The 12,796-nt window shown below is 46.6% G+C and overlaps 1 protein-coding gene across 1 annotated transcript in view; it reads left to right on the top strand.

Annotated features, from left to right (window-relative positions):
* The first annotated feature begins 1,323 nt into the window (after positions 1-1,323).
* Positions 1,324-12,796, top strand: part of GPR158 (G protein-coupled receptor 158) — a 211,523-nt gene continuing 200,050 nt past the window's right edge. The window contains exon 1 of the mRNA XM_074833759.1: positions 1,324-2,365. Coding sequence (XP_074689860.1) covers positions 1,494-2,365 — 872 coding nt within the window. The 5' untranslated portion in view covers positions 1,324-1,493. The remainder of the gene's footprint in view (positions 2,366-12,796) is intronic.

The following is a 12,796-nucleotide window of genomic DNA, read 5'->3' as shown; positions in this document are numbered from 1 at the left end:
CTCCGTGCCTGGGCCGTCTGGGGCGTGAGGGAGGGAGACGCGTGGGGCAGCCCACGCGAGGAGCCCGTGCAACGCGGTCGCACCTGCAGACGACGGGGACATCTCGGCCCGGAGGCCCCAGAGGCCCAAGCTGTCCATTCCGACCCAAACGCCGTGCCCTCCGCCGAACGCCGCCCTCCCGGGGCAGCCCGGCCGGCCCCACGCGTCCCGGGCGGGAGCCGAGGAGCGGACCTGTGCCTCCCCCGCCACCCACCCCACAGCCGCCTGAGGCGAGGGCGCCTTCCTCACAGCGGCGCGCAGCCCTGACAGCCATCAGCCCACGCTCTGCAGATCAAGCCGTAGCTGCTTCCCCGCGGGCCGCCGGGCTTCTCCCGTCCCCCGCCGACGGGGCGGGAGGCGGAGGTATTTTTAACACCCGGCACCTCCCTCCTCCTCCTCCTCCCCCCCTCAGCCCCAGCGGCCGCTGCCCGGCGGTTCCCGCCGGCGCGTAGGCGCAGAGCGCAGCGGCGCCGCCCCAGCCCGCCCGGCAGGTGTCGCTGCCACACGCGGCGGGCAAGCCCCGCGCCGGCCCGGGCGCGGCGGAGCCCCCGCCGGCCGGTTCCCCGCCCGCAACCCGCCACCCCTCGGCCGCGGGCGGGGGGCCGGTGTGTGTGTGGGAGAGCGGAGCGGCGGCCGCTGCGGCGGGCGGCTCCCCCGCCCGCGCCCCGAGCTGAGCCGGCGGCAGGTGAAGCGAGGTGCCTCGACGCCTCTCGGCGGCGGCACCGCCTCCCTCCGCGCGGCACGGCGCCGTCCTCCTGGCCCGTGAATGGCTGCCGGCTGACTGACAGGCGAGGCGGCCACACGGGGCGGCAGCTGCCTGGCGTACACCTATAAGGGCCGGCGGGGAAGGGGTGCCGGGCGGTGCGGGGCCGCCCGGTGAGCAGCCTCCCGCAGCCGGGGGCGGGGGTCTTCGCTGCCAGAGCCGAGCGCTCGCCGGCTTCCCCGGCAGCCGCCCAGCCCCGCTGATCCCCGCAGCAAGTGGCAGTCCCGCGCCGCGGCCCCCAACACCACCACCCCCCCTCACCCCCCCCCCCCCTCCGGCAGCGAGCGGCGCCCGAACGATGCGGAGCGGCGGAGCGCGGGCGGCGGCGGGGCGCCGCGGGGGGACCCGCCGCTGCGCCGGGCGCGGGCGCCGCCGCCCCTGCGCGCTGCGCTGGGCAGCAGCAGCTCAGTGAGCGCGGTGGCCGCGGCGGGAGGAGGCGCAGGCGGGCTCGCTGCGGCCGCTGCCGTCGCCGGCGGGGCTGCCAGCCGCTCCGCGCCGGCGGTGGGGCTGCGCGACGCCCGGCGAGGGCGCGGGCGGCGCCGCCACAGGTGACGCGCGGGCCGGGGCCCGCGTTCCGTCCTGCCGCCGTTCGGCCGCCCCTGCGCGTTCGTGCCCCTGCGCTGCGGCCGCCTGCGCGGAGCCCGTCCTCAGCCACTTCGCCGTGCCTGCGCGGCCGGGAGCGCCGGGGGACATGGCTTTGCTCCGGCTCCTTCTCCTCCTGCTCCTCGCCCCGCGGGGGCTCGGGGCCGCCGCCGGCCAAGGGCAGGCGGTGCGCGGCCGGGAGCGGGCGCTCGGCGGGAGGCAGCCTGTTTACAACCACATCAAGAGCCGGGAGCCTCCGCCGGCCCCGCGGAGCCGCTCTACGGAGAGCACCATCTTGGCGCAGCGGCTGGCCGAGGAGGTGCCCCAGGACGTGGCCTCGTTCCTCTACACGGGCGACTCCCGGGAGCTGCGGCGTGCCAACTGCTCCGGGCGGTACGAGCTGGCCAGCCTCGCCGGCAAGTCGCGCTTCACCTCGCACCCCTCCCTGCACGGGGCCCTGGACACCCTCACCCACGCCACCAACTTCCTCAACATGATCCTCCAGAGCAATAAGTCGCGGGAGCAGAACTTGCAGGAGGACCTGGAGTGGTACCGCGCCTTGATCAGGAGCCTCCTGGAGGGGGACCCCAACATTTCCAGGGCAGCTATCACTTTCAGCACGGAGCCTTTCTCCTCCACGCCCCAGGTTTTCCTCCAGGCCAGCAGGCACGAGAGCCAGGTCCTCCTGCAGGACTTGTCCTCCTCGGCTCACCGCCTGGCCAACGCCTCTGTGGAAACCGAGTGGTTCCACAGCTTGAAGCGCAAGTGGAGGCCCCATCTGCACAGGAAGGTCTTAAACACGGGCCCCAAAACTTTGGAGAACAGCTGGAAGAGGCGGGAGAGCTTCACTGCTGATAAGAGCCACATCAGGTGGTCCTCGCCTTACCTGGAGTGTGAGAATGGGAATTACAAACCTGGCTGGCTAGTGACTCTCTCAGCGGCTTTCTATGGGCTGCGGCCAAACCTCCTGCCCGAGTTCAGGTAGGAGAAGGGTTCCTCTGCTTGCTTTCTGTCGACGAGGGGGTAGGATGGGGTTTTGGTTCTGCCCCCTGCCCAGGGAAGGGCACGCTGTGTCTGGAGTGACCTGGTCAACCCTTGCCAGAGGGGCTGCTCAGTCACAGCGCAGAGCAACCTCGGGCCTTCCTGTTGAGCTCTACCTTTGTGTGCCTTAGGGAGCTGTTGCTCAGTAAAAGAATCACTTTCATCTCCATCTGTAAGACAGCATTTGCTTTACCTGCTCCCATTGAAACAGGTGTGCATGTGGGTTACGTTCCTGGTGTGCTTCTGGTGGGCAGAGGAGAGCAGCAGTTGCCAGTTAGAATTTATTTCTGACTGCAAGAGGAAGATGTTTACTGAGGTGTTCTTTCTTACTACACTTGCATAATTAAACCTAGCTTGACCCCAGCTGTGATTTTTTAACCAGCTGGGAACCAACATTGTTAGGCTGTTAAACTGCAATTTCTGGTCTCCAGAGCACATCCACGGTGGGGTGCTCAAACCTGGTCAGTACGTTTGTAGGTAAGTAAGTGTTTGTGACTGCAGTTCTGTCATAGCGCATGTGGCCACAACCTGAACTGGCAGTAGGAAAGCTTTCCTTAGAACATCCATTGGTTACATAGCTGTGTGGCTGATACCTGGCATATGTAAAGAATTGCTTATTTTTTTATTGCTGTTACCTGCAGGACTTTGCCACTGGGCTGCGACTAGCAGAGAGGAGGATATAAAAAGGCCCATTCTTGTGTCTTCGTATTTTGACAGTAAAGAGGGATTTGTCCAAAGAATGAGAGCAACCTGTGGGGTATGAGAAGCCAGATTTTAGTACTGGCATTTCTGTGGTGGGGCTCACGATTAACTCTATCCCTTGGGGAATGCCCACTGCCCAGAAGCAGCCAGTATTTGTCAGGGGGTGAGAGGGGAGCACAGAACTTGCTTTGGCTGCCAATCAGTAGTAGGTAAAGGTAGATAAGAACACAGCAGATACCAAAGAGATTTTGCCACACCTAGGTGGCAAGGCAATGGTGTGTTTGAACACTGGTTGTCTTAGCTTAGTTTGAAGTCCATTGGGATGAAACACGTATGAATGCAGTCATGCATCCTTGAAAAAAAAAATCTCTCGAAGCGAGGGCGGCTGCTTATTTCTCTACTTAATTACCTTTTGCCCTAAAATTTTCACACTTATGGGTCTGGTAGGGTTAAGGTAAAATGAGCTCATCTGCAGTCTGGCTGTTGCTGAATTCCTCTCAAGACCAAAGCCCAAGAATAGCTCTACTGCAGAGCTCTTCTGGACCCTAGCAGGGAGTCCAGAAAAGTTCAGGAACTTCTCGTAGATTATCGAAATGCAGTGTTTCACGCTTGATGAACTTCAGGATGCAGATGAAAGCTAGTGTAGGCTGTTACCCTCTTGTTGGGGATGGAGGTTCACATAACCTGATGAACCACCAGGCTGGGGGTGGGGTGGCAGCCACTAACCAGCTATCTGAGAATTTAGATCTTGATATAAAGCTTAACTCAAGCTTCAATCTTGACCTCAGTGAAGAGAAAAAACACATCATTTAAACAAAAGAGCCTAAAGCTTCAATCTCAACTCTGTGACAAGACTCTGTGATGCCAGGAAGCATCTCAGTTTCTGCTGTGTTAGCTCTGGTGTGCAGAACGCCCCAGGTCCGTTACAGGTCCAGTAACCCTGGCCAGCCAAGGCAACCAGTAGAGGTCCTCCTGGGTGCAGTACAAAGCACTTCCTCATCTTCCCAGCCTCTGTTTACCATGTGGGAGTCACTTCAGTTGAAGAAATAGAATAACCTGTTGTAACCCTGATACTTCAAAGGGCATCCATTAAGCACATCGGAGCTTGGAGAACCTCCTCGTATTTAGAAGATCTGGTGATGGAGTATGTTGTTGTGGAAGTTCAAAGTGTTGTTTTGCTGCTGTACTGAACAGTTAGGACAAAAGTTTTGTTGTAGCAAAACCAGAGATGAGTTGGTAAGCATTTCTAAGAAAATGGGTCAGTATGTTTTTGGTAACATAAAGGATGCAGGTGGAACAAGGGTATATATATGTGCCTATTCTGGCAAGGCTAAATTATAGTTTCTGTGTTTCTAGTTTGAGGTATGTTACATGAAAGATGGGCTTCTGATAAAAGTTTATTATGTGGCATATTGAAAAAGTAACTCTGCAGCTACATAGGAAATGCTATAAATGAAATACACTTCTTCCAGGACTTGTGAAATGTCTTAATATTTGCACAATATTTTCTATACTTGATAGGCACACAGCCTATCAATGTGAGTTCTTAAGAGAAGAAATGGTTTGAGGTATAAGCATGAAATATAAAAATGTAAAGTCTAATGTAGTTGTTAGAACATTAATATTAATTACTATAAGTTGCCTCTTGAAATGAGCTTTATTTCCCCTCACCATCTGTCTTTGAGTGACACAATGGTTTAACTTTAAATTCCTGTTTAAGGCCCATATGGTAAAAAGCAGTATGTATTAACCTCCATCTTCTGAGAAAGCTACATTGATTCTCTCAGCAAAGTATCTCTGAACCATCTGTTAGGAACATGTTAATGGATCAGTTTACATGCTCCTTCTATTTAATAGTCTGGCATGCGGTCATTGATGGTAACTTAATGCATGCCCCTTTAATTTTCTTATAACAGTTTGTACATTCTTCTTTGCTGGCATTAGGTTTATGGCATGGTATGTTAGGGTATGAGACATTCAGAAACACGTTATCTCTGTGGAAGAGAGTTCTTTCAGATTATGGAAGGAAAAGCTGTTGCTCCCACTCCTTGGTATCTCTTCTGTGGCAGTAACAAATAGGTATGTCGTGGTGCAGCAATGGAAAGAGTTTAATGAAGGCAATACTAGTAATTACAACTGGTTATGTTCAATACATGCTACTACTGCAATGCTGTTGCCAATGACGTTCTGAAAGTGCAGCAAAAAACCCCACCTTTGTTCTTCACGTTGTGAAGTGATATAGTGCCTTCTGCCAGAGGAAGTGAGTGTTGCAGGTGGGGGGGTCTTGCAAACAGCTTGCTGTCTTTAATTTCATCCTCCCACGCTGTCCCCCCCTTCCTAAGAGATGACAGCCAAACTGTCCAAAGTGAAGGCTCGGGAAGGTGAGACAGTATGGTTGTTTAAGTTGTCTTGCCAAGGCTAGCACTGTAGGCCAATACTGAGATGAAGTGGAGAAATCAAAGACAACTCGACTGTGCTGATAAACATACCAGAAGCTCTTCAGGCCCGGTGGGACCATATTAGGCCAGCACAATGCTAAGCTGGTGGTGCTGTCTGCAGCTTCTTAGCAGTGCTTGCTGGTGTTCTGTTGTCTGCATTCACTGGTCTTTGGTCTGCCCAAAGTGCAGGGAGAGAACGTTACCACCTGCTTACAAAATACAGTGTAAGCTCTCATTCAGAGATGAGAATCCACAGAGACTAGAAGTAATCACTTGATGATATTAACCATTCCCTTCTTTCTTAAAAAGGCTAAGGTGAAGCAGTTTGCAGGTGGAAATCACCATCTAATGTGCCTAATCACTCTACAGCTCTAGAGCTGCAGAGGGTAGAGCATGATAGCACTTGTCACTGATCTTCTGCGACCCTCATCTGCTACTTCCTATTACATGATGAGAATGAACCATATTCCATGGCACATGGTGATCCAGCTGGTCTCTCTGCAGCCCTGCTGTGGAAGTGGAAAGGTGTGAGAAGCTGTAAGTACGTTTCTTTCTTTAGAAGGACTTGCTTGGCCCTTGGAGAGGAAATGTGAGGTTTTCATTGCTTCAGCAGTCTCGAAGGCCAGTGGGGAGGATTGCTCCTTGATCTGGAAGAAAGATGTGCAAGTAGTCAGCTACTAGGAATATACCAGTTTTTTTTAAAAAAAAAAAAAAAAACCAAAACCAAAACACGTCCTCCTGGGTCATTGAGTCAATCTCCTGCTGTCACAAGCCCACATAATTGCATCATCTAACCAATCTCCATTTTAAAGTAGGTGGGTTTCCCTCTTGACTCTGAATAGGCATGCCAGGCCTAATGATTGGATAGCTGCTTCTGATTTCTGATCTAAATTTATTCACAGTCAGTTCTCATCCATTTATTCCTGTTCCAGAACTGCTTTCTATCTGAAATAGCACTCTTTGCTGATGTTTACTGCCCTGACCTATTTATAGGCAGCAGTCCCTTCTCCACCTTTGTTTACTAGACTACACAAACCAGCTTTCTTTAGTCTCCTGTTTTAAGCTCTCTGTTGCCATGGTCCCTCTTCTCGAGTCTTGTTCCAGTATTTCTTAAACGCGGTTAGTCAGATTCATGTGCAATGTTTCAGCCTTGTGCAATGACATCAATTATCCCCAAACTCTGATGAATGAATTGCTGCTTTTGCAGTTCAAAATGTTCTCTTGCATGCTGTTCTCATTTTCTTTAATGTCATGTTGTAATATGTCAACATTCTGGGAACTGGTCATCGCTCTTGCACTTTTTCATCTAGGAGGTCAGAACAGCTTTAGGATACAGGGACACTTTTTCCCTCCCACTATGTTCCAGCAAGGCTAGGTACTTTTTTCACCAAATCCAGGACAGTATTTGCAGTCTTTTTTAAGGACTACAGGGAGAATGCAATGGAATAATGGCTGTTTTGGCAGAAAGGTACACAATCAGCAAGCTAAGTTGGTGTTTTGTTTTTTTTTATTTTATTTTTATTTTGGATGATGAAGTGTTCTGCACCATTTTCAGGTAACTTCAGAATGAAGTTTGGCTGAATCAAGTGTTACCTCTTAATATTTTCTGTCTTCCTGACATTTGCTATCTCTCTTAATTATTGGAAAGGTATTCCTTGGTGCAAAGATTAATCTTTATCGCACAGTTAAATTTAGCTGTTTCTTCCCTAAAGGCAGTGTAATGTAGTGATTGCCACTGTACTATTAAGAATGACTCAGACCACTCCAGTGTTAGGCCATAATGGAGCTCTTAGTTAAGGAAACATTATTTGAAGGCAAATTAAACCATGGAGGTAGAAGTATGTATGACAAATAAGTAATTTCTTAGGGAATACATGTGATTTAATCTTCTGCTAAATATTTCATAGCTATTAAATTGTTTGGTAAAATAACTATAAATGTAGACATAAAAAAGATTATAAAAATTAGTAATTTTTTTCTTTTAAATATGCTTTAATTTCTTCCTTTAGCCCCCTTTTTTGGTTTCCCCCCTGATCTGTCTTTAGTCTCAGTACTGAACTAAGAAAGAAAATTCATTTTAACTGTTTAAAGAGGCTTTCTAATTTTCTGTCACATGATACATTAGTGGTATAATCCTGAAAATGGTGAGGCTGACACTTTCTATAACATACCCTGTCCCATATAACATGATTGAAGGTGTGGATGGATTTAGAACAGGTTTGAAAAATGGAGTAATTTATTTCCTAGAACTTCTGAAAGTCTTGGATTTATATTCCTGAAAAGAGGTGAGAACAGAGAAACATCTTCCTGTAATTTACTGTCTGCTTATAGAAACCCCCAGTATGTTTTAAGTATTCTCTAGACAATTATGCCTGTGCCTTTTTCATATGAGGTCATGGATAAGGATAGAAAACTGGATGGTGATGAAACAAAAGGAACAATAAATAGGGATTTCTTTTTTAGAAACATGATTCAGCTTTCTTCACTATTGGAGAAATAGAAGTGGGTCTTTGAAGAAGGAAGTTAAATATGGCCAGGAGAGGATTGAAACACATACTGCATTTATGTCCACAATTATGTAGCATATGGTAAGTTGCAATCAAAGGAACTAGCTTTTTGGGTCAAACTGCTGTTTCCACTCCTCTGTTCTCTATCCCCATCCCCCCTTGGGCAAGGCTTCCAGCACTGCAGGTTATCAGAGGTTTGTTGAAGGGAATGGACGTGTGACAGTCCTTACTATCTGAGATTCAGCTCCAGGTCTGTCACCACCTATTCTGTCTATTCATGAACCCCACGTCATGAGATAGAGAAGTGTTCCTAAAGGTAAGAACAAAAGCATTGCTGTATTAGGTCAGATGAAAGGCTTACCTAGCCTTCTCTCCAAAAGCAGCTTCTGGCAGGTACTTAGGGAAAAATGTAACATCGGTGGAAGTGCGCAGTTCTTCTGTTTTGGTTATATCCCATTTACAAATAATAAACAATTAAAAAAATGTTTTTCAGGCTCTATCTGAATGAGTGTTGATAGTATGGATTAAACTGACCTTCATAATTCTAATTCACTTTTTAACCCATTTTTGTCTTCTGCAATGTAGTTTGGCACTGGATTCTATAATATAATTATGAACTGTTTGGAGATAAAATATTTTCTGTTTTTAAATTTACTTCGTGAATCTAAATTCATTGGGAGATTCCAGATTCTTGTGATAAAAAACCACTTTGGAAAGTGTTAATTCATCTTCTCTGTGTCAGCCATATATAGTTGTGGATTATACTGAGTATTTTATCACTTGCAAACTTTGTCACTAGTCACCCATTTGTGGTCATCTGGGAATGTGTTGAACAGAGAATGGATAGTTTAACCTCTCTGCATGTGAAAGCTGACTTTTATCACATTGATACTCTCCAGAGGGGTTCAAAGTTTGGAGCCTTCCTGACTGAAGTGTGCAGTGATGAAAATAATTTGTTTTCTGCAAAGGCTGTCTCTACTCTGAACAATTTTTATATCTTGGCTGTGTGTTGACCTTACAGATTCTACTTCAGGCTTCTTTTTTCTGAGGTATTTGAAAAGTTTTTAATTAGTAGAACCTGTGCTTTTAACACGCTGCTTCTAAAAATGTCTTTTGGTTTTGTCTTAATCTTGTAGTTTTGTATGTTCCTTGCCCAGGTTTATGCCTCTATTTTCCTTTTTTTTTTTTAATGTTGGTTTGCACTCTTTTCAGTTTTAAAATTACCTTATTATCTTTAAATTTTCAGTGTTAGAAGATGGGGTATAGTTAGGTTGAGACCATCTCTCCCACCTAAGATCCTTCTAATTCAAAAGCTTTCTTGTTCCTAACCTCTTGTATTACTTTATACTGTTTCTTGAGGCCCTTTCTTTCCACCTGTCTCTCTGACCCCATAGATAGTAATGGGAGCATTTAAAAAAAATGCTGGTTTCTTACTAAATAGCTTCGATTTGGCTCTAAGACCTTTTTTCATAGTGAGACTCTAATGCAAGTGGTACCCCACCATCACTGACACCTCGTGTTCCTATACAAGGTGATGCTTTGTGACAGACTTAAGATGCTAGCAGTAACTTTAACATCCTCAAGCAAAAAAAAATATCACCGCCCCTTGAAGTATCTGGGAAGCTCTCTGACTAAACTGCAGGGAAATCCCCAGAGAGGCAGCACTGCATGTCATAAATCTGAAGGCAAATTTAAATCTGAAATAATTCTTCAGACAACAGAGGATTCAGCTTTAAGTATTCCGCCCTTGTACTGTTCCAAATGGCCTAGAGGGATTTTCGTTGCAGGTGAATCCTAATTCATGTGCCCACACTGCTATACCTTACTCTTCAGTTAAGTTTATTTTTAGCGAAAGCTGATTCTCCTGTGAAAATGTGTGCTGAAAAGCAGCAGTCATGCTATGGCTGAGAAATTGGGTAAGTCTGCCTCTGTCCTGTTACTAAGAAATCAGTGGTAACTGTGTGAACGGATCAAAATCCTGTTCTACTAATGTCCCAGTAGCCTTTTGTGAATCTGGCTGGATATGCAGAGGTAATAGTTTTAAGAACATCTAAGTGATGCAGAATCCTGAATCCTAACTTTCAAAACCAGTTTGAACCTGCAGAAGCTGCTGGTTGCCAGTAAGACTAATGGCTGAAAGTCACTTGTGAATTTGACATCGGGATTATTTTTTGGGTGCTCAGTTGATAGTACATAGAAGGAGCCTCATGTGTCAGGTAGTATGCACTGTTTGAAAATTAATATTCTTGAAAGTGTCAGGCTCCAAAATGAGAATGGTCTGAAGAGGTATCTGCCCTTAAAACATTGGCTATGGTAATTACAGTATGCATTTTTCTAGAGGTGTGGGCATTTGCGGAGTTGGGATGGCTGTAAAGGATCTGTTTTTCTTCTTGTTTTGTGGTAAGGACTTACGAAGGACAGCATGTAAGAGTGAATTAATATGGCAGCAAGAATCTAAGCAGGCATTTAGATTTGGGGCATGATGTCTGCTTCAGATTGTGATAACCCTGCCTTATACCTTAATTATGGCTGCTTGCAGTGCTTACAGTACAAAAATAAGTGTACAAACTTAGAAGACACACTTTGAATACCTGTTTAGCTGAGCTGTGATGACCTCTGTGGTCAAAGATATTGTTTATCACTGTTTAAATGTTGGTAGACTGCTATTCTGTGCAGTTCTGGCTTAAGTTGGCTGGGAGAAAGAGAGCATGATCTTCTGCTTTATGATAGAAAACCTGTATCTACAGAAGAGTTTCTTTTGCCTGTGCTGTTACAACATGTTGTTACAATGAAATATTATAACTACTGAAACTATCAAGGTAGCTAGTAGGTTGGGAAAATAAGCTTAAATCAATTTCTGGCACGGATTTCAAGGCAAACAGCATGCCAATAAACAGTGGTACTGGAAATTAAGACAGACATGAAAGCCTCTTAAATCAAACCTCTGACCTGACAGAAAATCCTTGATGACATCATTCTTCAATGATTATCTATTATGTACAATTCAACTAATTTTTTCTCAACGACGTGTTAAACATGAATGTGCAATCTGTAAGTATCTGTTTTGTGTAGGGACTGTAAAATTGTGTCAGAAAACAAATATTTATTGTTATAAGGAGATTAACAAAATATACTTGCTTGCCAGATGGTCCACAATTACCAGTAATATTGTTATTAACTTATGTTGCTTGGGTTCAGCCAGGCAGCATTGTCAGTGTGGATGGATGTGTTATGCTGACAAGCTGAGTCTATTCTTATACCATTGATATTTGTCTTGATCACTTCTATCAAGATAGCAGAACTGCAGTTATTCCCAATTAGTTCAATAAATATAACACTTACTGGTAGTTGGTCCATATACATTCTAGGAGGATGTGTTCTTCCGTATGTTCCATTTTCTGAGTGCTGAATCAAAAATAACTGAAAATGTGGGTGGCTAAACATGCTGTGCCAGCTACTGTATTAATCACAGATGAATTTCAGAAATACATCATCATGTACATATTGGTGTACTCTATGTGTAATAATGGTGGGGTACAAGTCTGAGATAGTGTTTTAAAATGGCAAAGCATCCCGAATGAATGCAGTAGGTCTTGTACCATCATGATGCATTCTGTAAATGCCACATGTATGCTTAAAGAAACTTTTCTTTTGAAGGCATTATATCCTCAAGTAGTTGCAGACCCTGTTACTACCTCAGCAGAACTGCGATGTTACCATGTAGCATAAACATACATTGCAGACTTTTTAGTGAAAAAAAGAATAAAATGCACCATGGGGAAAAACTGGAAAGCCTATGATAGATTGTCAGGAGAGATTGTTTCCATATGTCTGCTTCCTGTTTTTTCTTCCTGTAGATTTTCACCCCAGAAATTCATAAAGCTCTGAGAAAAGGAAAAAAAAACAGAACAACTTAATCGTATCAGAAGTTCAGGTTGTGCTATGGAAGAGCTGCAGAGAGGAGAATAGTGTAGGTAGAAATGTTTGTATTGAGTTCATGGATTTTGTGAAAGGCAAATGTTCTTGTGAGAAAAGTTTTAACACAGAGAAGCAAAGGGAAGATGCACTCAGTTTCAAATGGAAGAATTTTGTAGCATTTCTGGAAGAAGTATTGTGAAAATATTTTGAAATTAGATAATTTTCAGACCTGTGTGACTTAACAGGGAGCTCCTGACAAAACTCAAGCATAAAATGGAAGTGTACAAGAGGTGGAAGCAGGGTCAGGTAACCTGGGAGGAATATGGAGACATGGCCTAGGCATGACCGTGAACATGAGCATCTTGTATCAGAAACAGTGTGGCCAGCAGGACTAGAGAAGTGATTGCCCCCCCTGTACTCAGCACTGGTGAGGCTGCACCTCGAATACTGTGTTCAGTTTTGGGCCCCTCACTACAAGAAAGTTGTTGAGGTGCTGGAGCATGTCCAAAGAAGAGCAACGAAGCTGGTGAAGGGTCTAGGGAGAAGGTCTTATGAGGACCAGTTGAGGGACGTGAGGTTGTTTAGTCTGGAGGAAAGAAGACTCAGGGGAGACCTTATCTCTCTCTACAACTACCTGAAAGGAGGTTGTAGTGAGGTGGGTGTCAGTGTCTTTTCCCAAGTAACAAGTGATAGGACAAGGGGAAATGGTGTCACGTTGCACCAGGGAAGGTTTTAGATTGGATATTAGGAACAATTTCTTCGTTGAAAGGGTTATCAATCATTGGAACAGGCTGCCCAGGAGAGCG

This window comes from Strix aluco, chromosome 1 (genome assembly GCF_031877795.1).
Source record: "Strix aluco isolate bStrAlu1 chromosome 1, bStrAlu1.hap1, whole genome shotgun sequence".
Taxonomy (NCBI): domain Eukaryota; kingdom Metazoa; phylum Chordata; class Aves; order Strigiformes; family Strigidae; genus Strix; species Strix aluco.
Note: the sequence above shows the minus strand (reverse complement) of the source record. Positions and strands in the feature narration are given on the sequence as shown.